We start from the raw sequence: 22813 nt of genomic DNA on the forward strand, positions 1-22813 counted from the left end.
GAAGTCGGACGCTTAACCGACTGCGCCACCCAGGCGCCCCCTTAAGTATCTTTTTAATGCATTTATCCATCATCTACAGATCTTCTTCGGCGAATTGTCTCTTTAAATCTCTCGTTCCTCCTCTGTGTTGGATTTGTGTTTTCTTGTTGCTGAAAATGTATTGTCAATACAATTCCTTTATCAGATATGTGATCCCTGGATATTTTCTCCAAGACAGTGGCTTGTCGTTTCAAAGTGTCTTTTAAAGAATAGATCTTCTTAATTTAGATACAGTCTAACGTATCCATTTTTGCTCTTTTAGATGGTATGTGTGATATTGTTTCTGGGAAATTTTTGCCTAACCCAAGGTCACAATAGACATTTTAAAGTTTTAGGTCCTACGCTTAGTTACACGCTTCTCTTTGAGTTAATGTTTGAATGGAGTGAGAGGTGAAGAAGTTCATTTTCACATATGGATAGCTGATTGTTGTAGCATCGTTTGTGCAAAAGATTTTTTTTTTCCCTTCACTCAACTGTCTCTGCATCTCTGTTGAAAATCAATTGAGCATTTATGTCTGGGTCTATTTCTGGGTTCTCTGTTCTGATCTATCAATCTCTTTGTCTATTCTGACACCAATCCACACTATTTTGGTTACTGTGGTTAATCATCAGCCTTGAATCCAAGCAAGGCAAATACTCCAAATGTGTTCTTTGTTTTCAAAGTTGTTTGCCGTGTTCTCAGCCTTTTTGCACTTCCATATGAATTTTAGAACTGTCTTGTCAATGTCCACAAGAAAAGCCTGCTAGGTAAGACTTAGGTGGCATTGAATCTATACATTAATTTGACATAAAATAGACATCTTAACCTCATTGAATCTTCTGATCCGTGGTCTTAATATGGTTCTCCATTTATTTAGATCTTCTTTATTTTATTTAAAAAAATTAAAAAAAAATTTTTTAACGTTTATTTATTTTTGAGACAGAGAGAGACAGAGCACGAACAGGGGAGGGTCAGAGAGAGAGGGAGACACAGAATCTGAAAAAGGCTCCAGGCTCTGAGCTGTCAGCACAGAGTCCGACACGGGGCTCGAACTCACAGACTGTGAGATCATGACCTGAGCCGAAGTCGGACACTTAACTGACTGAGCCACCCAGGCGCCCCCTGGATCTACTTTTTAAGTTAACTTCTTAGTTTAAGGTTCCTAGATCAAGTGGTGGTACAAAGTCAAACTCTAAGCACTTGTGAGGGCGGGGCCAGGGTTCTAAATTTTTAGAGGAGATTGCACCTATCCAACATTGCCTCTACCCCCAAGGCCAGGACAGACAATATTCCTTAACACTTTCTGGTGCTAAGGGGATTTTTTTTTTTTTCTAGACTTCCTTTTCACTGAGGGTATAGCCCTTCAAGAGTCCCTGGCTTTATACAGGGGTCTCAGTTCCAAGTTTGTACCTTTTATATATAAGCCTCCTTCCCAGCACTTGAGTTACAGTTAAAACATATGTCCCTAATGTTTTATATCTTGCTCTACGTGGCAGATACATGAACTTATACAATTGCCAAAATCCGTTGAGCACTTAAGATCTGCATATTTTACTGTATGTAAATCATGTATCAATTAAAAATAAAACTGTTATATTTATATCAAAATCAGCAAATCTAACCCCCTTCCACCCAGAATAGCATCAGCACCAATTCCTCTTAGTACATGGGTTTTCAATTTCCTTTTTGTTTTTGCTCCTGGGATGCCCCTTGTTTTGTTGCATTCACAGCTATATGTATTTCAAGGGATTTTTATATTTTCTCTAGACTCTGGTATTTTGTAGTATGAGGGTTGCCCAACTCTAGACTAGATGTTCCCAACCAAGGGAGATTTTGCCCCCTGGGGGACATTTGGCAATGCCTGGAGACATTTTTGGTTGTAACTAGGAGAGTACTGCTGGCATTTAGTGGGTAGAGGCTAGAGGTGCTGCTAACATTCCACAATGAACTGAACAGTCTCCTACAGCAAAGAACTATTTGGGCCAAAATTTTAGTAGTGCCAAGATTGAGAAACCTTGATCTAGATCACTTTAATTATAGAACTGTTTGGCTTTCACCTTTGCATTTCACAATGACATAGTATAGTTTTAGCTATCACTCACCATAAAAACATCTTGCTTAAAAATTTACAATTCCCCAAATAAGACATTTTTTTAAAATAAAGGGTGGGAAGAAAAAGGAGATCTTGGCATGTGTGCCTTCATCTTTTATGCTCTTACTGCTGTTAGATTACCACGTCAAATTTATCACAGAACAAATTAAAGGACTTCGTAGATAAAATTAAGAACCTTAGAGATCATCATTTAACAATGACAAATTTATATACCTAACACATGTACTTGACAGATTATAACTTTACACTCCAATCCAATGTTCACTGGTCAATTATCGCCCCAAATGCTCTGGCTAAGCAGAAAGAAGTCACGCTGGATGCCCTTTGGTTTTGCTTTTTGGAATTTTTTTGGATGCCCTTTGGTGGCAATTTAAGGACACTCTCTTGAGCTAAACATCCCGCTTAAAGTGTGGCTTCAGTTCTCTTACTATCTAAAACTGCTTAATATGCTTCTGCCTCAATATTAATGATAGAGCATTTATGGTTCCACTGCACTGAGCTGCAAGACAGGTAGGACTTAAGCTTCATAATGCGGGAAAGTCTATCGATCTGATTTTATTATGATGACTTAATACTGCAGGCATATACCAAGGTACAGAGAATAACATAACAAACACCTATTTTCTTACCAAAGAGCTTAAGATATAAAGCTTATAGATATGACAGAAACCCCCTGTGGAGCTCTCTGATCCCATCCCTTCCTCTCCCGAGAGGTAACCACTCTACTGCATTAGGTGACTCCCGTGCTTATTACTATTTTCACATGGTATACAGAATCCCTAAACTATATATGATATTGTTTAAACTGATATAAATGCTACCAAATATATTTTCTACAACTTCCATTTTGTTACTGATAATTTCCTTCTTTTAAAATTTGTTTGTTTGTTTGTTTTTGAGAGAGAGAAAGAGACAGAGTACAAGCTGGGAGGGACAGAGATAGAGGGGACACAGAATCCGAAGCAGGCTCCAGGCTCTGAGCTGTCAGCACAGAGCCCAATGCGGGACCTCGAACTCACCAGCCATGAGATCATGACCTGAGTCGAAGTCGGACATTTACCGACTGAGCCACTCAGGCGCCCCAAATTTCTTCCTTTTAATAGCTACAGGAATTAAGGGAAAGATGGAATTGCTGAATGTGTTCAGCTTCTCTGTCTCCAAAGAGATGCTCTCTGATTGGGTTAAATTTGTCCCTAAATGTAACCTGTCTACAGTGCTGTGTGTCCTTTTCTACTACATGCTAATGAAACTGGAAAATGAAATTCACCACCTTACACTCAGAGACAGCAATATTCACTAAAACCCAGTTCTACCATATGAAACCCACTGGTTGAAAGAGTTTTCCCCAGGCTTCTATGAAAGGGTGGTAACAGAATATGGGTACTGAATTCACTGCAACTGTTTATATACAGAATTCACAATGTCCACCTATTGTGTTATTCAAGGAATATTAACAGCAGTAACAGATGCCAGATTTGATTAATATATTTTCAGATATAAAACATAACAATTCTACTAAAGCAGACCACTGAAAACACAAAAGGCTTTTCTTTATAGGTGAGTGAAAGAAAGGAAAGCCTAGATATTTTTATCCCTGCCATTTCAAGAGGTGAGTAGAAGCGATGAGAGAGATAAGAGTAAAAACATTAGCTGGGTTTTAATAGTTCTTCTAAGGATTCAAAGAGGCTGGTCTGAGAATGATACATTAGTGTCAGATTTAGACCAGGACACTTAGCTCCCCTAAGGGAGACAGCTGACATGATTATTGCTCTCTTCCCAGGCAAGTTCAGCAGCTGTTCCTCAGAAGACAGACATTCAGTGCCCTAGAGTTTCACGGAGGGATGGATTCACAGAGAGAGAGTACTTCAAAGTACACTGCTGATTAGGCCTAACAGTAGCTTGGCCAGGGAAAAAAGCGAACATCCTAAAATATCACCAAATGGAAAAAGAAAATTGGCTTGGGTGGTATTTAGGACAATGTGCAGCTCAAGTCCAGAGAGCCTTTTATCCTTGAGAAAAAAGTTATCCTTCCTTTTTAAGTTATCCTTCCTTGGCCCCACATCGCTACAGCACTAAGACTCAGACTGTTACCACATTCTTCCCACTTTTGTCCTCCAACTAGAGTCCCTGAGCGGAGTAGGGCCCAAGAAAGAACAAAAGAGGAAGAGAGGAAGCAGGTAAGATATCATGTATAGGAGTATGTCTAACAGGTTGTAAAATGTAATCAAAATGTAATTTTTTATGTGTTTATTACCTAATCAGTTAATATAGCGATCAATGATCTCACACAGAGTTTAAATCAAATGGCTTTGCAATGACAAGAGTAAGTAGCCAGGAAGATTAAAAAATTTCAGGCAAGATATTTTTATCGTGATACCTAGACATGAAGGCAAAAGTGGCATCACAATACAGCTGCAGTGGAGATTTGAGTTTAATGCTGTAAAGTGGTCTAGAAAATTATAAATGAACCTAGTTCAGGCACCAAGGGGCACGAAGCAGCAAGGCCCAATGCATGCAATAAAAAGGGAATTCAACAACTTGCTGGGAAAGAGAGGACACACAAAGATTCACTGAGTACGCTGACTCTGAAAGTATGCTTACCGAATCACCAAGTCAGAACCACCTGCCAAATTCACATAGGTCATGACCATATTTGCAATCCTTATAGCTTTTCCTTACCTAAGTATATCACTGACAGTAATTTCAGGGATAAACTTTTGAAGGTGCTTCACTGTTGCACTGAGAAAACAGGCTTTATACATTTCATTAACTCCGTAGGAAAAATTCTGGAACACCAGTTTAATCAAGCCACTGAAAGCAAAACATTTAAAATCTTTATGAGAGAAAGGAATTCTTTATTACTATAAAACATCTTTACAACTATGAGATTTTTATCACAGAAATGTAGGCAAAGTCAGAAAAAAACACGTATTAAAAGAAAATCAACTTTTGGCCAATATAAGAAGGAAACTTCATCAAAGGAATACCTTTCAAACTTAAATTCCCAGGGAATGCTGGTTTCAAGCTCGATTCTATGAAGCCTGCCAACAGCAAGGTTTTCTTTTCTTTTCTTTTCTTTTTTTTAATTAAAATTCAAGTTAGTCAATATATAGTGTGGTACTGGTTTCAGGAACAGAATTTAGCGATGATTCATCACTTACATATTAACACCCAGTGCTCATCCCAACAAGTGCCCTCCTTAATGCCCATCACCCATTTAGACCATCCTCCCACCCAACACACCGCCATTAACCCTCAGTTTGTCTCTGTATTTAAGAGTTTCTTATGGTTTGCCTCCCTCTCTCTTTTTATCTTATTTTTCCTTCCTTTCTCCTATGTTCATCTGTTTTGTTTCTTAAATTTCACATCGAGTGAAATCATATGATATTTTTCTTTCTCTGACTAACTTATTTTGCTTAGCATAATACACTCTAGCTCCATCCATGTTGTAACAGGTTTACTAATGCAAATGTTAGGTGCTTTCGAAGCCACACCTAAAAGGCATTAACAGATCTTTAAATCAGAGCCATTAAGCAAGTGGAATATTTACCCTACTTTTCTTTGGTCAGCCAGAGGTAAAATATTCCAGATCCTCTAGCCAGACTCTACAGAGCCTATGTAAATGTATATGTATTTTTACAAGCACACATGCTGGGAAGCCCCACCCTAAAACCTGTTTCAGAATCAGTGAAGGGTGAGACTCTAGTATAGCTTAATAAACTTTCTACTGATTTTCTACTGATTTTGATGTAAAACTGTAGAGCGCAACATTATTAAAAGGACCAAACAAAATATCTCACTGAGTAGTTCTTACAACCATAAAGAATCTGCCATACAGGTCAACACAATTTATCGTCAGTTTTCCACAAAAGGAAACAACACTGGTTATCAGCAATTTCTCCAGTGGTTTTCAAAATGATGGTGACTGGTTGGAAATTATCTTATCAAAGTAAGCCATCTACTGATTTTGAAAGAAACTTTTTTTTTTTTTTTTTTTTCAAACTCAACTAGAAGATTAGCCAAACAAGATTTGGGTTGTCAGATATGTGTTTGGCTCCTGGTCTTGTTTTTTTGACCAAGACACCACCCTGGCTCATCAGAATTTTCTTTAAGTAGTTAAAACATTACATGAAACTCTGAATCCAGATTAATTACAAAAAAAAATCAACATACCAATCACAAATAAGAGGATTTATGCAATATACAGAATTATCAAGAAAGACAAAATTTCCCATCTTAAAAATATAAGCATATAAAAATTTTTTTAAGTAAATAAAGTTACCTCTTGATAATTACATCCATAATATCTCTGGCACTGAAGTCAAAGGGTCTGTAGCCCTCTCGTTTAAAGGCAAGAACTGCATTAGGCCCTAGCCAAATACTGCCATCCATCCTTGGTGTGAAATGAACCCCTAGGAAAGGAAACCGGCTATCTGGGACCTATGGATTTAACATGGTAAAGAGTTATTAGCCCCACTTCAAACTGCATTCTATTAAACATGCAAACATGCAACTGGTAATATAAAACACTTTCTTCCCATGCATTTAATTTGCATTACTTTTGATCTGCTACTCAGATATTTCTTTCTATGTATACACGCTTCTGCCTAGAAATGCCACACGGGAAACACTGATACTATTGATACCAATATACACTGTCCCATGTGTTCCTCTTTCTAGGTTAAAATAAAAAGAGAGAGACAGAGAGAGAAAGAGAGAGAACTGTCCTAGTTCAGGTTACTCCCCACTTCCCAGCCCCTCACCCACCAACTAGCAACTATGTGTCTGGCAAGTAAAATCTCAGAGCTGTCAGAAAAAGAACACACATTTACAGTACAGGCTTTTGGAAAGTGGAAATGCAATAGGTTAAGGCAGATGAAATGTATGTTTTGGCACCATCAAAAACATTAAATAGCTGAACAGTGGCAATTTCACCTGGTTCAACCCAGTAGTTCCAGAGAGAAGAATGAATTCTTCATTTAAATGGTTCTGTCTATACCATGAAACTAGAGTAACCACATCCCCTTTCCTGCACCTACTGATAATGAACTAAGAAAGACAGCTGGGTATCTGGGCATCTTGTAAGGGAAAGTTCCCTTATGAGTGCCCCTTTCATCAGAAAGGAGGAAGAATTAGGTTCCTTCTTGATAGCCCTTCCTGAGGTGCACTCATGCTTTCTAGAGACATGGACTTGTGGGCAGTTAATTATAATTTCATAACTCTGATTTTAGGATAAAGATTTATTTAAAGATTTAATGACAAAAGAAACTGGTGAAAGATTTGCCCAAAAGGCCCTTCAAAATAGCTCTTACTTCTGACCCAAGTAAAAGTTTTTGTTTCATTTCCTTTTTGCCCATAGTCATCTTGAGAAGGGTAAGAAGGCAGAAACATCATTACCTACCGGATAAATATTTCCTTTTACAAGATAGCATTTTTCTGGCTTCAAAATCAGGTAATCTCCTCGGAATGGCACAATTTGAGGATCAGGATTACAGCCACTCAGCTCTGAAATACGGTCAGAGTAAAGTCCTGCACATGTCACCACATACTGACACTGAACTTCCTCTCCCTAGTGCAAAAGAAAATATGAGTAGAAAGCAATGAGGAGAAAAATAGGTCAAGGGGGGGAAAAGATGACAGAAAAGATAATAAGGGTACAAAAATGAACTATTCTCTATTTCTTTCAAAAGAGGAAATCAAATACAAGTATCAGCAAAAGAAGTTCTGCAGCATTTAGGTAGCAGCTAGAAACTTACGGTAGTGGCACGTAAGAGGATGTCACCTTAAATTTTATACTTTAGAGATACAATCAATGACCCTGCAAGGATACTTAAATTAGACAAACACACACTCCTATTTTACTAAGACCTAGCATCAAACTTAACTATTTGCTATATTAAGAAACAAACTTCATTTAGCTGGATGGTTCCCCCCAATTTGGCCTCTTCTGTATTTCAGACAGCTTCTCCCATCTTATCTAGGAGTTAACCCGGTTGCTCTCAGGTTGTTCACACTCAATAATCTAGCTCAATTCCAACTGTATCCTACCCATCAACCAATTTCTCCTTCCTGATCAATATCTACTTTGCAAATTGAGGCTACATTTGAAATGTTATCCTTTCAGTCCACATTTACTGAGAACACATACTATCGTCAAGGTTTGCTTTAGTGACTAGGAGACCACTAATCTTAGGCTGTTTGCATTTTCCCATACATTTTATTTTGCGATCATCTGCATATTTTTCTGCCTTATCCTGCCAGGGTTAGTCAATTTGCCACCCTATTTCCTAAATGGTTTCCTTTAACCCCAATTCCCCACTATACTTTAATTCCCATCTCTTTAATTTTTACAGAGTAAACAACTAGCACCTCCTTGCTCCAAGTAATTTGCTGTCCCTAGACTTCTTTCCCAGACAACCTGTTTCTGAAGCCTCAGAGTTCTTACCTGTCTCAACAACATTTCTTTTCAGCCCCTGTTGATTCAGCCTTATTCTATCTTTACATCCTATTTTTGCCTAGCTGCAAAGGTAAGCCTCTTTTTTTTTTTAAGTTTAGTTATTTATTTTGAGAGAGAGAAAGCGGGGGAGGGGCAGAAAGGGAAAGAGAATTCCAAGCAGGCTCCGCGCTGACAACACAGAGCCCTATGCAGAGCTCGAACCCACAACTGTGAGATCATGACCCGAGCAGAAATCAAGAGTCGGGAGGCTTAATTGACTGAGTCATCCACCCACCCCTAGCTTCTTTTCGAGTTATACAACTCACACTTCAGACAAAAGTCAGATGAAACTTTTTTGTAATGAAGTCAAATTAGCTAGACTAAACCATAATAGTTTAAAAACCCTTGAAGTCAAAAGAGCTATGTCAACAAAAACAAAAAATGCTTTCTTTTAAATAGGTTCCTATCTTTCCTGTTCATCTAGAGTTATACCAGAAGTACAAGAAAGATTTTTATGTGATATAAATTTACTAGTTCCTACTTGAAAGGTCAGCAATTCTTTTGTTCTTGCAACATAAATTGTAAATACAACTCTGGATAAATGTAAAGATAAGAGAATTTGTAGAATGGTACCAGTATGCAACAACCTAGAAGTTCTCTTTAAAAAACTCAAGGAACAGGGGCGCCTGGGTGGCGCAGTCGGTTAAGCGTCCGACTTCAGCCAGGTCACGATCTCACGGTCCGTGAGTTCGAGCCCCGCGTCAGACTCTGGGCTGATGGCTCAGAGCCTGGAGCCTGTTTCCGATTCTGTGTCTCCCTCTCTCTCTGCCCCTCCCCCGTTCATGCTCTGTCTCTCTCTGTCCCAAAAATGAAATTAAAAACGTTGAAAAAAAAATTTAAAAAAAACTCAAGGAACAATTCCAAAGGAAGAAATGACTAAAACCTATCATAGGTCCCTGAAATCATTTTATGCTACACATGAAATAATAACTAAATTCAGTAATACATTAATTTCACATCCAAAATGGAGATTTAGATAAACAGTAAATGATGTATTTGTTCAAACAAAAATCTCTTTAAAAAAAAAAAACTATGCATCTCTATTGCTATTTCAGAAGTAAAACAAACTTTTTCCTAATATGTATAAATCTTTAGTTTGCAAAACCTCTCCCCCCCAAATTTATTAATTTAATCTCTTTAACCTCTCATAAAAGCATAGAAGTTCAATTTGATAAGCTGACTCAAAATTTTTACATTATATCTAACTATACTAAAAGTTAATGCCCAAATAAAAGGCAACAGTTATAGCATCTGGGGTTGAAATACATACTCACTGGCATCCCAGAGGCCCCTGCATATCCTCCATCACATGATGCCATACTCTAGTGAAGATGGCCCTTCGATGAGGGCAAGAGTAGAAACGGACTTTTAATCCTTCTTTGAATGGAAATCTTAGATGCACTGTCACCTGGGCCACATGACCCAGTGGATCTGATGGTAATCAGGGTGTCTATGGCAAATAGTGATGTCTTATGGAGACTTTGCTAGGTCCCTATAGCCAAATCACAGCACAGAACTTTAGGATTTTGGAGGAGTTATACCATCCTCTGCAGATAACTGTCTTCCTTTTGAGAAAGTACTTCTGGCTTTGACTCAACACTTGACCACAGGTCACTAAGTTACCATGTAAACTACTCATTATTAACTGTGTATGTTGTCTGACTCACCAAGCCACAAAATTGGGTGTTTACAGTAGTACCCTGTCATCAAGGGGTAGCAGAATATACAAGGTTAGGGTTGTGCAGGTCCTGCAGGCACACATAGATTGTGGAGGCAGGTGGCTCAAATTCCCATGGCCCCTAGTCCTGCTAAATTACTTCCTCCTTCTCAAGCTGCTCCTGTGGCCCTATGAGAAGTTCTCCATGATCAGTTGACCAAAGAAGAAAAACTACAGGCTTGATTTACAAATAGTTCTGTACACAACATTCTGGCACTGGAAAGTAAACAGCTACAAACCAGAGTCCCACTCAGGAGTGACCCTAAAAGACTGCAGTGAAAGGAAATCTTCCTGGTAGGCAGAACTCTGAACACCATACCTGTTATATATCTTACCTAGAAGGAGACATGACTAAAAGTATGGATCTATATTGCTTCATGTGCAATGACTAATGCTATGGCTGGTTAGTTAGGAAAAGGAGCTCTGGAAAAAAAAAAAAGTACATGAATGGACCTTTCCAAACAGGCTCAGAGAGTAAAAGATATATGAGCTCCATAGGAATGCTCACTGAAGAGGAACCATGGCAGATGAAGATTTTGATAATCAGTAGACAAGATGACCTGCTCTGTGGATGTTAGCCTCTTTCTCCAGGCATCCCTGTCCTTACCCAATAGCCTCATGAACTAAATGGTTATAGCAAAAAGGATGGAGGTGGTGATAGGTTCAGCAACATGGACTTACTCCCTAAGGCTGGTCTGTCCATAGCCATGGCTGAATGCTCAATATGCCAATAGTAGAGATCAATAGAGCCAAAGATATGGTCCCTGAACCACTTCTATTTAAAAAAAAAGGGGGGGGGGGCAATACTTAGTCCTCACTGAAATAGATACTTGTTCTGAATATAAATCTGTCTTCCCTGCCCACAATGCTTCTGAAGAAACCACTATCTGTGAACCTACAGGATGCCTTATTCACCATTAGGATATTTTGCCCAGAAGCATTACTTCTGATCAGTGAGCTTATTTTACAACAAATGAAGTGTAACAATAAGCTCATGCTTGTGGAGATCACTGATTTGACCACGTTCCCCATCATCCTGAAGCTGCTAGGTGACAGAAAGAAAAACAGGTTTTTTGAAGATGCAAAACAAAACTAGCTGACTGGCAACACCTTGCAGGTCTGGGGCAATGTCTTCCAGGATGTCCTATATGATTAATATATGGTGTTGTTTCTCCAGAGTCAGAAATCAAGAGGTAGAAATGGGAGTAGCTCCTTACTATTAGAATAATCCACTAATGAAATTTTTGCTTTCTATCTTCACAACTTTGGGCTCTGATGTCTAGAAGTCTTAGTTCCCAAGGGAGAAATGCTGCCATTAGAGAATAAAAAATTGATTCCATTAACCTATAAGTTGACACCGCCATACCTGGCCACTTTGAGTTCCTTGTATCAGTGAACAGGCAGAGGGGATTACTGTACTTAATGGGAAACTGAAAATAACTCTCAAGGAGAATGAGAGTTGCTACCACACAGAGAGCTTGTGGGTGATAAAGAGAAATACATCCCAAATATAGATCTCCTAGGGCATGTCTTAGTACTCCTATGATTGATATAAAAGTTAATGGAAACTACCACAACCCAAAACAGGCAGGGCTGCTAATTGCACGGACACTTTGGGAATGAAAGTTTGAGTTATCCCACCACACTGGAACATGACCAGCTGAGATGCTTGCCAAGAGCAAAGGAACTATGGAATACGTAGTGAAAGAAGGAAATTATAAATATCAGCTATAACCACATGATCGTAGTGGTTATGAACTGTAGTAGTTATGAATATTTCTTCCTGACTTTGAAATAAATATATTTATCTATATATTACTAATATCTATATCAGTAATCTACATACTATCTATATACTATATTAGTAATCTATATTACTATCTATATATTATTAATTCTTTCTTTATCCTCACTGTTATGGACTGAATTGTGTCTGCCCCCACAAGGGCATACACTGAAGCTTCTGCTCCCAATGTGGCCATTCGGAGACAAGAGCCTTTGGGGAGGTAATGAAGATTAACTGAGCTCACCTAATCTGTCCAACAGGACTGGTGTGCTTATAAGAGTAAGAAATACCAGAGACTGCTCTCTCTCTGCACATGTGCATGCACAGAGAAGAAGCCATGTGAGGACACGGCAAGAAGGCAACCATCTACAAGACAAGAAGAGAGAGCTCATCAGAAACCAATCCTGATGGCACCTTGATCTTAGACTGCTTAGACTCCAACTATGAGAAAATACATTTCTGTTTAAGCCACCTCATCTGTGGTATTCTGTTATGGTACCCAAAGAGATTAATACCATCTCTACCATTTCTCCATTATCTAACACAGCGTTTCTCAACTTCAGTACCACAGACATTTGAGGCCAGATACCTCTTTGTTATAGGGGCCTATTCCTCACATTGCAGGATGTTTAGCAGCATTCCTGGCCACTACCTGCTAAATGCCAGTAGTGCTGACCCCCTCCATCAGTTGTACCAACAAAAATGCTTCCAGACACTGCTAAATATCATCCCCTTAGGAGCAAAATCACCTCCAATTGAGAACTATTGATCTAATAAGTTTAAATAGTGGTTAACCTTGTATCTCAATATTTAAGTTAAAGGATCTCAAAGAGGGAATGTGACTCAGCTAAAAAGAAATGAACATCACCCAAAGATGGATTGAGTGGACTTCCTATCTTTTTCGAAGAGTTACCATGTCTTCAGTTGTATAAAAGATAATTTCATCTTGTAGGTGGAACAGTAATTTTACTACTGTCTGTACTTGGAAGTTACATGTGGTTAAAAGGGGTGTGAATGAATGCCAAGTTGTAAAGGAATGGACTGCAGGCATTTATCTTTGTCGATTTGGTTAAGGTGGGAACTGTAACTGACAGAATTCCCTTCCCTGTAATGGTTCCAACTTAAAATTGATCAAAATAGGAATTGCATATGATTTGGCAGGCAGAAGTAAAGCAGCAGCCACTACTCTCTGAAGGTCATTCTAGTCCAATGTGGTGACAAAACTCACTGCTCAGGGAATGACAGTTCCATATCTAGCCCTGCTTCCCAAATACTGATCCTACTGACCAACTGTTGCCCTAGCCCACTGCCTGGGTAAGAGGCAAGAGCTCCCCCAGAAAGCCTCATGAGCTTCCCATTTGCAGTCCCACTTTAGCAGTTGGACACACTTGGCTTCTCACACCGGCTGGAAATGCCTCTGATCTACCAACTCCCCTTCTGAGCCTTTGCTTCCCCAGAAGCCCTCACAATTGTGTAATGCCTAATTCCTATAATGAATCCTACAACCTCATTAATGATTCAACTTGCCTGACTGAACTCTGATCATTCAGAGAACACACAGCAAATGTAATGCTTCTCTGCCATCCAATAGCTCTTGTTTTAGACTACGTGGAGGTGAAGGAAACCAGTTCATTTCCCTCTCAGCAATCTACCTGCCACCAAAGTCCTCTAATTGGTAGAAAGCTAATAAGTAAATGCAGATAAGTAGGCGGAGCAATAAAGTATTTATCAGTGTTGCCTTAAACACTCCAAGTGCTTATAATCCTATTCTTGGCTGGCACAATCACTTTGTGAATACATTTCCAAGTTGAAACCCTTCTTAGAAAGCAAGCTTTTGAATTGCCCTCAAAGAATTTCTCTCAGAACAACTTCTACATTATACAAAATTCATTCACACACATAGAAAACAGCGCTGTGATTAAACTTTTTGAGGGAGGAGGGGGGTTAAATTAGATAAAGTAGTTTTGCTTAAGAATCTTTACCTTTGTATTCCTTATAACAATTGGATATTTCATCCCTGAAAAAAAAAGAATTAGTGAAAGATTTTTAGTAAAATAAGGCCTACATTATTAGAAATATTATACTAGTATCAAATTTAAACAATTTTCTTCTGCTTCCCACTTTCATTCTAAAGCTTTTTATGAAGCAACAAGATTAAACTAGTTCATATTTGATAATATATAAAACTCTTGGCATATTTTTAAACTTGTTTTAATTCACTGAATCTATGCTAATAGACCACTCCCCACTTCAGATCCAACACAAGCAGTTCTGGCTTTTCTCTGAACTACAATCCTAGAAACAATTTTGTAAAAGATCATTAATCAGTATGTATTTTCACAAAGGACTAATGAATGCTTTTTTGTCTAAGTGTAGGTAACCTGAGTCTTCGCTGATTCTGGGTTGTGTAGAGAAGCAACACAAAAAGTTCCAATCATAAACTATTTATAAAATTATTTCCCAATCAGACACATGGGGTCTCAAAGTCTTAAAAAGCATATGTACACCAAGTAAAGAAACAATCTATTTGTATCATAAATTTGATTTTATGCTACCTACCTATACCAATATTAATTATTTAACAGTTTTGTTCATCATATTACAATTCAGAAGGACACTGGGAAAATGATTCAGATGGCTCAGATCTCCTTAAAAACCTGTCAAGGAAGAACTGAGCACTACACTTTTTCTCCTTCAAATTTCCCAATAGCAAAAATGTCAAAAAATTCAAGGTTACAAATCTATTCATTGGGTTTTTAAAAAAATTGTCAGCAGGGCACTTGGGTAGCTCAATCAGTTGAATGTTCAACTCTTGATCTCAGCTCAGATCTTGATCTCAGGATCTTGTGTTTGTGCCCCACCTTGGGCTCCATGCTGGGCATGAAGCCTACTTAAAAAAAAAAAAAAAGGAATAAAATATCCCCACAACAAAGCAAAACAAAACAAGCTCAAAGTAGTCTACAACAGTTGTGCCCTGTCTCCAGATAGTCTGATCCACTAAGACTGAGTATGCTAAAAATTTTTAACTTTTATTATTATTATTTTTTATTTTGAAAGAAAAGGAGAGAGCATGAGGGAAAGGGGTAGAGGGGCAGAGAGAGAGATTCCTAGGCAGGCTCCACGCTCGGCACTGAACCCAACACAGGGCTTGATCCCATGACCCTGGGATCATGACCAGAGCCAAAATCAAAAGTCAGACACTCAACCAACTGAGCCATTCAGGCACCCCTCTATTCTTATTCTTAAGAATTAGAAAAGGCCAATTGCACAATCAACATTTATTCCAAAATGTCAAATAAGTATGATTGTAGATCATTCATCTGTAGAGTTTGAGCATGCTTTGAGTGTAAAAACAAAAACAAAAAACCCCACAAAACAACAAGAAAAAACTCAGGCTATTAATTTCTCATATTACCTGGAGAGAAAGTTTGAGCTGAAATCAAAAGCCAGATACTCAAGCAACTGAGCCACCCAGGTGTCCCTGCATTTTTTTTTTTTAAAGATTTCATTTTTAAGTAATATCTATACCTAACATGGGACTCAAACCCACGACCCTGAGATCAAGAGTTGCATGCTCTTCCAACTGAGTCAGCCAAGTGCCCCCAAATCTGCATTTTTAATAAGCATCCCCAAGGAATTTTGACTGTAACCTACAAATAAGCAAGTGTCTGGGGGCTGGTTTTCCATTAACAGCCTTGGCAGTTCAGGTTTTAGCGCCAATCAGAAGTGTCCAATCAGTGACAAATTCTATCAGCACAAGACTCACCAGAAGCCCCAGTTCTCCCACGTCCAATCTCACACTCATCCCTTCTGCACATGCATCCAGCTTTGCACCCTACTTTAGCCTAGTTCCTGGAGGCCCTCCCACCAGCACCACGCCAGCCAAAACTAGTTCCAAGTTGGTTCAGAAGTCAATACTCGTATTCAGAAGAAAAGACAAGGATGGCTTACCATCTTTACTTCTTGAAGGACTTTCTTTAGCCAATTCAATATCTTTTACTTCAAAATTGGTCAAGACAAAGCCACCTGCTTCTTGGAAATCCTTGGCAAATGACAAAGCCACCTGCCGATAGTCCACAATGCCAGTGTATGGACAATCAATAGCCATTAGACCCTGAGATAGGTTTATGAAAAAGTCAAGATAATACAATTAAAAATCATTGAGGATAGTTGCTCAATAAATTTTATTTGCGGCTGAACTTTTTTACTGTTAACTTTGATGGATCACATGTATTATCATTTCTTGCCAAAAATTCAGTGCCTAAATTTGATGTTGAATAAAGTGTCTAGTAAATAAAGAAATAATACTAGCTAAGTAAGAAAATCTCTATACTTAGGAAATAATTCTCCTCTAGGGAAGTTAATTTTGCTGGGCTCTTCTGGCTGCTACAATGAGTTTTTCAGTTTTATTCATCCCTCACCATATCTGATAGTGAGTCAAATTCGGAGTCAAATTCTGTATCACCATATGATTGTTTTAAAAAAACTCCACTGAGATTTTCCCATGCACATTCAGTGAAGACTCAGAGTTGTTCTAGCTTTTTACAACATTTGCAGAGCATTGATCTAATTTGCTGCAGACTCTTATCTTCAAGACTACAAATGCTGAATGGAGATTTTATATAGTTAATGCAAACTTTCACTTCAGGTAATATAAGAAATTAATAGCCTGAGTTTTTTTGTTGTTGTTTTGTGGGGTTTGTTTTTGTTTTGCCACTCAAAACATGCTTAAACCCTACAGATGAATGGTCTACAATCATACTTGTTTAACTTTTTCAACAAATGCTGAATGTGTATTGGCCTTTTCTAATTCTTAAGAATAAGAATAGAGGGCGCCTGAATGGCTCGGTTGGTTGAGTGTCTGACTTTTGATTTTGGCTCTGGTCATGATCCTGGGTTCATGGGATCGAGCCCTGCACTGGGCTCCATGCTGAGCGTGGAGCCTGCTTAGGATTCTCGCTCCCTCCCTCTGCCCCTCTCCCTGACTTGCACACCCTCTCTCTCTCTAAAATAAACTTAAAAAGAAAAAGAATAAGAACAGAATTTCACATACCAAGTATTGACTAGATTTTGGTGGATCCTTGGGAATAGCATCATTTTCTGTTGCCTTACTGTGTATGTGAGTGTATCAGTTCTGCTAATCAACTTTCCTAAGAGGGTGGTAGCCTGGTTCCTGGTACAACTAATGCCGAGAAGCTGAGTGTGACTGGTAAATGCTACCATTCTCTTGTCTGGCCAGCAGGGAACTGGTGTTGTTGCAGTTTTACAATAACATCTGATAGTATTACTTTAAATATCTTATTCTTATAGTCAGTCCCACTGCAACTCCAATACATTTACTTGCTTAGCCTTTAAAAGCTTTTAACTTTGCTACCCATCCCTGACCATTAATTCCAAATGTCCAGATCACACCAGGGGTAAAAGGCACATAAAACACACAACAGTCTCTTGTCACAAATTGAAAGCAACATTTGGCAAACTTTATTCTTGCTTCCAGAATATGAGATCATTTGCCAAACACAAAAATCATTCCTTCTGTCTCAATGTAGTAGATACAAGTTTAAGATTTTTATATTAGACCTTATATTGCCTGACCACTTCCAAATTCACAAGTCAATAGTTATAATCCAACTTCAAACTATAAACAATATTTAGGGTACAATACCCTTGGAAAAATTACCTTAGGATAATACCAAGAGTTTAGTCACAAAAACTCAATTTGCATAAACGACATGACAAATAAGATAACAGAGGGACAAAAACATGCTGTAAAAGTGCTTCATATCAATAGTTTTTTAGAAACCCAAATATCTTCCATATTCATCTTATTTTCCTATTACCCAATACAATGCCTGACACACAGAAGGCACTCAAACATTTACTGAATGAACTTCTGAGGACCGTCTTTAAACATACTAGATATTCCCCCTTCTCTACCTTCCCTTAAAGGTCTGCCTTCTTTTCTTTCTCTTTCTAGTCTCGGTTTTGCTCCTCCTCATGAGATGTTGGTGTGCCCCACTCTACGTAAATGTTGGGGGAAGGTAAGGTGGAGTGAGTCACTGCTGCTAAGCAATCCAATACCCTGGCGCAGGAAGGGACTGGTGGACAGGCTGGCTGTCAGCTAGGGGGCTGGGCATGCACCATACAGGTTAGCAGGTCAGAGCTTGAAATCTGAGGCCACTGCAGGTCAGGTGGCTGGAAAAGAACCAGGCAAGCAGGACACAGAAATTTGGGAGCTGGAAGTCAGTCAGGAGGAGAGAGGAACAGATGAATGTGTGGTTGACCAACAGTGTTTAAGAAAGGGCAGCAAGATCAGGAAAGCTAAGGTCAGAGTGAGCAATCAGGATTTGCCCAGACAGAGAATTGGCAAGACTTATCCTCTAAAGTCAAAGTTTACAAAGGCATTTAAAAATTTTCTAAGGTGGAGGCGCCTGGGTGGCTCAGTCAGTTAAGTATCCCACTTCGGCTCAGGTCATGATTTCGTGGTTTTTGAGTTTGGACCCCATATCAGGCTCTGTGCTGACAGCTCAGAGCCTCGAACCTGCTTAGGATTCTGTGACTTCTTCTCTCTGCCCTTCCCATCCCCTCTGTCTCTCAAAAATAAATAAGCATTAAAAAAATTTTTCGAGATGCTCCCCTTGGGGGTATTTGGTATTTAATCTTCTTTTTTTTTTTTTTTCTTTTTTTTTTTTTTGGGAGAGTGTGGGCCAGGGGCAGAGAGAATCCCATGCAGGCTCCACACTGCCAGTGCAGAGCTCGATGTGGGGCTCAAACCCACAAATCGAGAGATCACAACCTGAGCCAAAGTCAGACACTTAACCAATGAAGCCACCCAGGTGCCCCTATTTAATCTCCTTCTTAAAGAGACCTGGTCCAAAAAGAGACCTATTAGAGCTGCCCTGATAAATTTTTTCTTTGTGGAGAGGCTGGAAGAAACAGATATGACCCCATACCATAGAAATCTTGCCCACCAGTCCTGGTAGTAGCATAGGGTTGAAGGACAAGGGAGAAATTCACTCAAGAGACCTTTCTGAAATAACCAGACTGTATTTTCCACTATACATTGCCACCATGAAATATATCTAGGCACAGATAATTACAATGTGCCATTATATAAAGTGTCAGATAATGCTAATGTGGCATTATATAAAGTAGATCAGTTCTGCAGAGGCCGCAGAGAAAAGCAAGATGTACCTCCTTTATAAGTTACACTCCTTACTTATCTTTCAAGTGAAGGTTCACCTAAAGAATGCTTTCTTAAACTCCTGGATGAAGCTAAAAGCTTTTCTGTACATCGATATAAACCAAGTATCAGTTCTATCAAAATACTTATCACTGTATTAAAATTACATCTTCTGCTACACTGTAACTTTCTTTAGGTTGACCACCATTTCTTCCTCATCTTCTTATCTGTAGTACCTACCATAGTATTTGGCATTTAGTAAAGAAGAAAATGTTGGTGGAACTGAATAGAAGAAATACCAATTCTGAATCAGATCTGGGGGCAGGGGACTCTTTAGAAGCTGTGTGACCTTGGCAAAGTAATTAAATCACTTTATTCATTTTTAAGACAAAAAATACATGTAGATATGTAATTTGATGATCTATGTACACATAGCTCATCTACCTCATTCTGAGACCCGTAAAGATCACATGATCAGGGGCATAGCACAATATCCAGACTCATCTTTAACCTTACGATGTGTGAAAAGCTGGTTTCTTTCTTTTTTTTTTTTTAGACAGAACTCTTTATTTAAAATTCTTTTAACATTTATTTATTTTTGAGAGACAGAGCGTGAACAGGGGAGAAGCAGAGAGAGAGAGGGAGACACAGAATCTGAAGCAGCCTCCAGGCTCTGAGCTGTCAGCACAGAGCCCAATGCGAGGCTCAAACTCAAGAACCATGAGATCATGACCTGAGTGGAATTCCAACACTTAACTGACTGAGCCATCCAGGAGCCCCAAGAGAACCATGTATTTAAACCCAACTTCAACTATACAAGTAAAGATAACTTCAGGGGAAAAAAGTCTATTTCTACCTTGTCTTTTTTGCAGAAAAGATTTGAAGCAGCTTGTAAAAACAAACAAGGAACACAAAACAATATATACTAGAGGTGCCTGGGTGGTTCAGTTGGTTGAGCATCCACCCAGCTCTTGATTTCAACTCAGGTCATGATCCCACTGCATCGGGCACCTCAATGGAGCTTGCTTAAGATTCTCTCTCTCCCCCCTGCCCTTCTCCCCCACTCATGCGTGCTCTCTCTAAAATAAAAACAAAAAAAACAGGGGTGACTGGGTGGCTCAGTAAGTTAAGTGTCTGACTTTGACTCAGGTCATGATCTCAGGATTTGTGAGTTCAAGCCCCACATCAGGCTCTCTGCTGTCAGCACAGAGCCTGCTTCAGATCCTCTGTGCCCTTCTCTCTCTGCCCCTCCCCCAATTGTTCACTCTCTCTTTCTCAAAAATGGGTAAACGTTTAAAAACAATTTTTTAAAAACACTTGACACTAGCATTACATATTGAGCCAGCTAAGTATATGAATTGGAAAGAAAGAATTATTTGCAGACAGCATTACTGTCAATAGAAAATCCAAAAAAGAATAAAATACAGTATAGACAAACTACGAGAATATGTGAATTTAACAACTAAGATGTATGCAAGGTCAAAAATCAATTATATTTTCATACATTTGCAACATACAAGTAGAACATGAACTTTATGTAACAATACGATTTATGAGAGTATCAAAAACATCAAATACTTAGAAATGAAACTAAGAGATATGAAAGACCTCTGCACTGAAAATTATAACACATTTTTGCAATGAATTAAAGAAGATACAGATAAATAGGTAGATCTACTATGTTGATGGATTGGAAGATTAAATACTGTGAAGATATAAATTGTCTCCAATGGCCCTACAGATTCAATGCCATCTCAATTAAAATCACAAAAGGTTACCTTGTGGAGTTTAACAAATTAATTCTAAAATGTATATAGAAATACAAAGATCCAAGAACAGCCATGACAATGTTGAAGAACAAAACTAAAGCAATTACTGTACCAGGTATTTCAGCCTACTAAAAAGCTATGGTAATTAAGATATTATGGTAGTGGTAAAACAAGAGACAATGTAACAGAACAGAGTCCAGACATAGAGCCCACACATACAGTCACCAGATATCACAAAGGTAAGACTGCAGTGCAATGCGGAAATAATGGTCTTTTTGATAAACTGTACTGGGTCATTTGGGTATCCATATGGAAAAAAAAATGTATCTTGACCTCTACCTTCATACAATGGACTATTAATAGTACAGCAAGGAAACTTATAACTACAGTTATAAACTTATAACTAAGTTCAGTCAAAAATGAGCACATACTACATGATTCCACTTAAATACAATTCAAACCTGTGATGTAAAAAGCGAGGATAGTGTTTACTCTTAAGAGAAAGGTAGTGATAGAGGGGGCTTGAGGAGAATACCGCGAGGCTGGTAATGTTCTGCTGTTTATGAAAGTTCACCAAGCTGTACATTTATGATTGTTATATGTTATGATTAAATGAAAAAAAGTACAAAAAATCAAGGCAGAGAGGAAATGAGAGTAGAAAGATATAAGGAAATGAAGAAGGAAGTTAAGACATAAAAATAAAAACGTATGCTTAAGGACCTAAATATCTGGCAGGAGTGGGGCACAAATGTGTCTCTTAGCTTCCTGGCAGTCAAGACATACACAACAACACAATCAATGAAATGATTCAGTGTTTGTAAGATAAAAACAAGCCAACTGTGCTCAGAAAGAACACAATTATTCTTAGAAATGAAGTTTGAGGAAAATTTCTCCTGAGGGTTTTCAGAGAGAGAGATGTTGGGTAACAAAATGAACAACCTATGTCCTTGACCCCATCCTAACAGTAGAGGCCACGGTGTCACAATGACCTTCTCCTTAGGCTGACGCCATAAAACCAAAGAACAATTCAAGGAGAGTAATTTGGGATAGAGGAGTAGCATGGGGAGAGACAAACAGTGCAGTGAAGGTGTGCCACTGTGTATGGGAATAAGTGGTCTACCTATCCTTCAGGATACTGCTCATAAATTGTGTTTTTATTTCCCATACACCAAGCTTTTGATAAGCATTGCCTGGCAGTGAGTTCAAAGTCACATTCTCTAGGACCGGTACCTAGAGTCCTGCTATTGTACATGGTCAATAAAATGGAGGGGGCGGGCAGAACAGGAGATAACAGCCATTCGTTAGAACAGTTAGTGGAACTGGGGGTTGGACTGATAGCCTCTGAAAGACTATCAAAGAAAGTCAATATGCAGAGTAACTATTAAAATATTATTCATGTCTCTTTCCTAAAGAAAAGATCTGTTCTCCCCATAGCATGTTCTAAGCAAGATACTCTACAACCTACCCTTCACACTCATGGATAATGTAGCTACCCTCCTCAAAAATTTTCAGTGGCTCCCCATGCCTACTAATTTCAAAGCTATTAGCAGGAATATCAGGCCTTTTACACACACCTAATCCTGCCTTTCTAGTCACATCTATTATCTCTCCCTACATATCCTAGGATTCAACCATACCTCACTGTTCAATGCTTTCCCAATATGCCATATGGTCTCAGACCTCCTCTTGCCTTTGTTTATGTTCTTCAGATTTGGTATTTTCTCACAAAG

At 38.7% G+C, this 22813-nt stretch overlaps 1 protein-coding gene across 4 annotated transcripts in view; it reads right to left on the reverse strand.

Annotated features, from left to right (window-relative positions):
- L2HGDH (L-2-hydroxyglutarate dehydrogenase) overlaps positions 1-22813 on the reverse strand; it is a 44483-nt gene that overhangs the window by 9768 nt on the left and 11902 nt on the right. For 2 of the 4 annotated variants that reach the window (XM_040477085.1, XM_040477084.1), the window contains 5 exons: positions 16083-16245; positions 14114-14148; positions 7534-7701; positions 6415-6572; positions 4812-4943 (listed from right to left, as the gene is read on the reverse strand). In XM_040477085.1, coding sequence (XP_040333019.1) covers positions 4812-4943; positions 6415-6572; positions 7534-7701; positions 14114-14148; positions 16083-16245 — 656 coding nt within the window. The remainder of the gene's footprint in view (positions 1-4811; positions 4944-6414; positions 6573-7533; positions 7702-14113; positions 14149-16082; positions 16246-22813) is intronic. The other 2 variants (XM_040477086.1, XM_040477087.1) reach the window with 2 other exon arrangements.

The sequence above is a fragment of the Herpailurus yagouaroundi genome, unplaced genomic scaffold (genome assembly GCF_014898765.1).
Source record: "Herpailurus yagouaroundi ecotype Mexico unplaced genomic scaffold, PumYag 141, whole genome shotgun sequence".
Taxonomy (NCBI): Eukaryota; Metazoa; Chordata; class Mammalia; order Carnivora; family Felidae; genus Herpailurus; species Herpailurus yagouaroundi.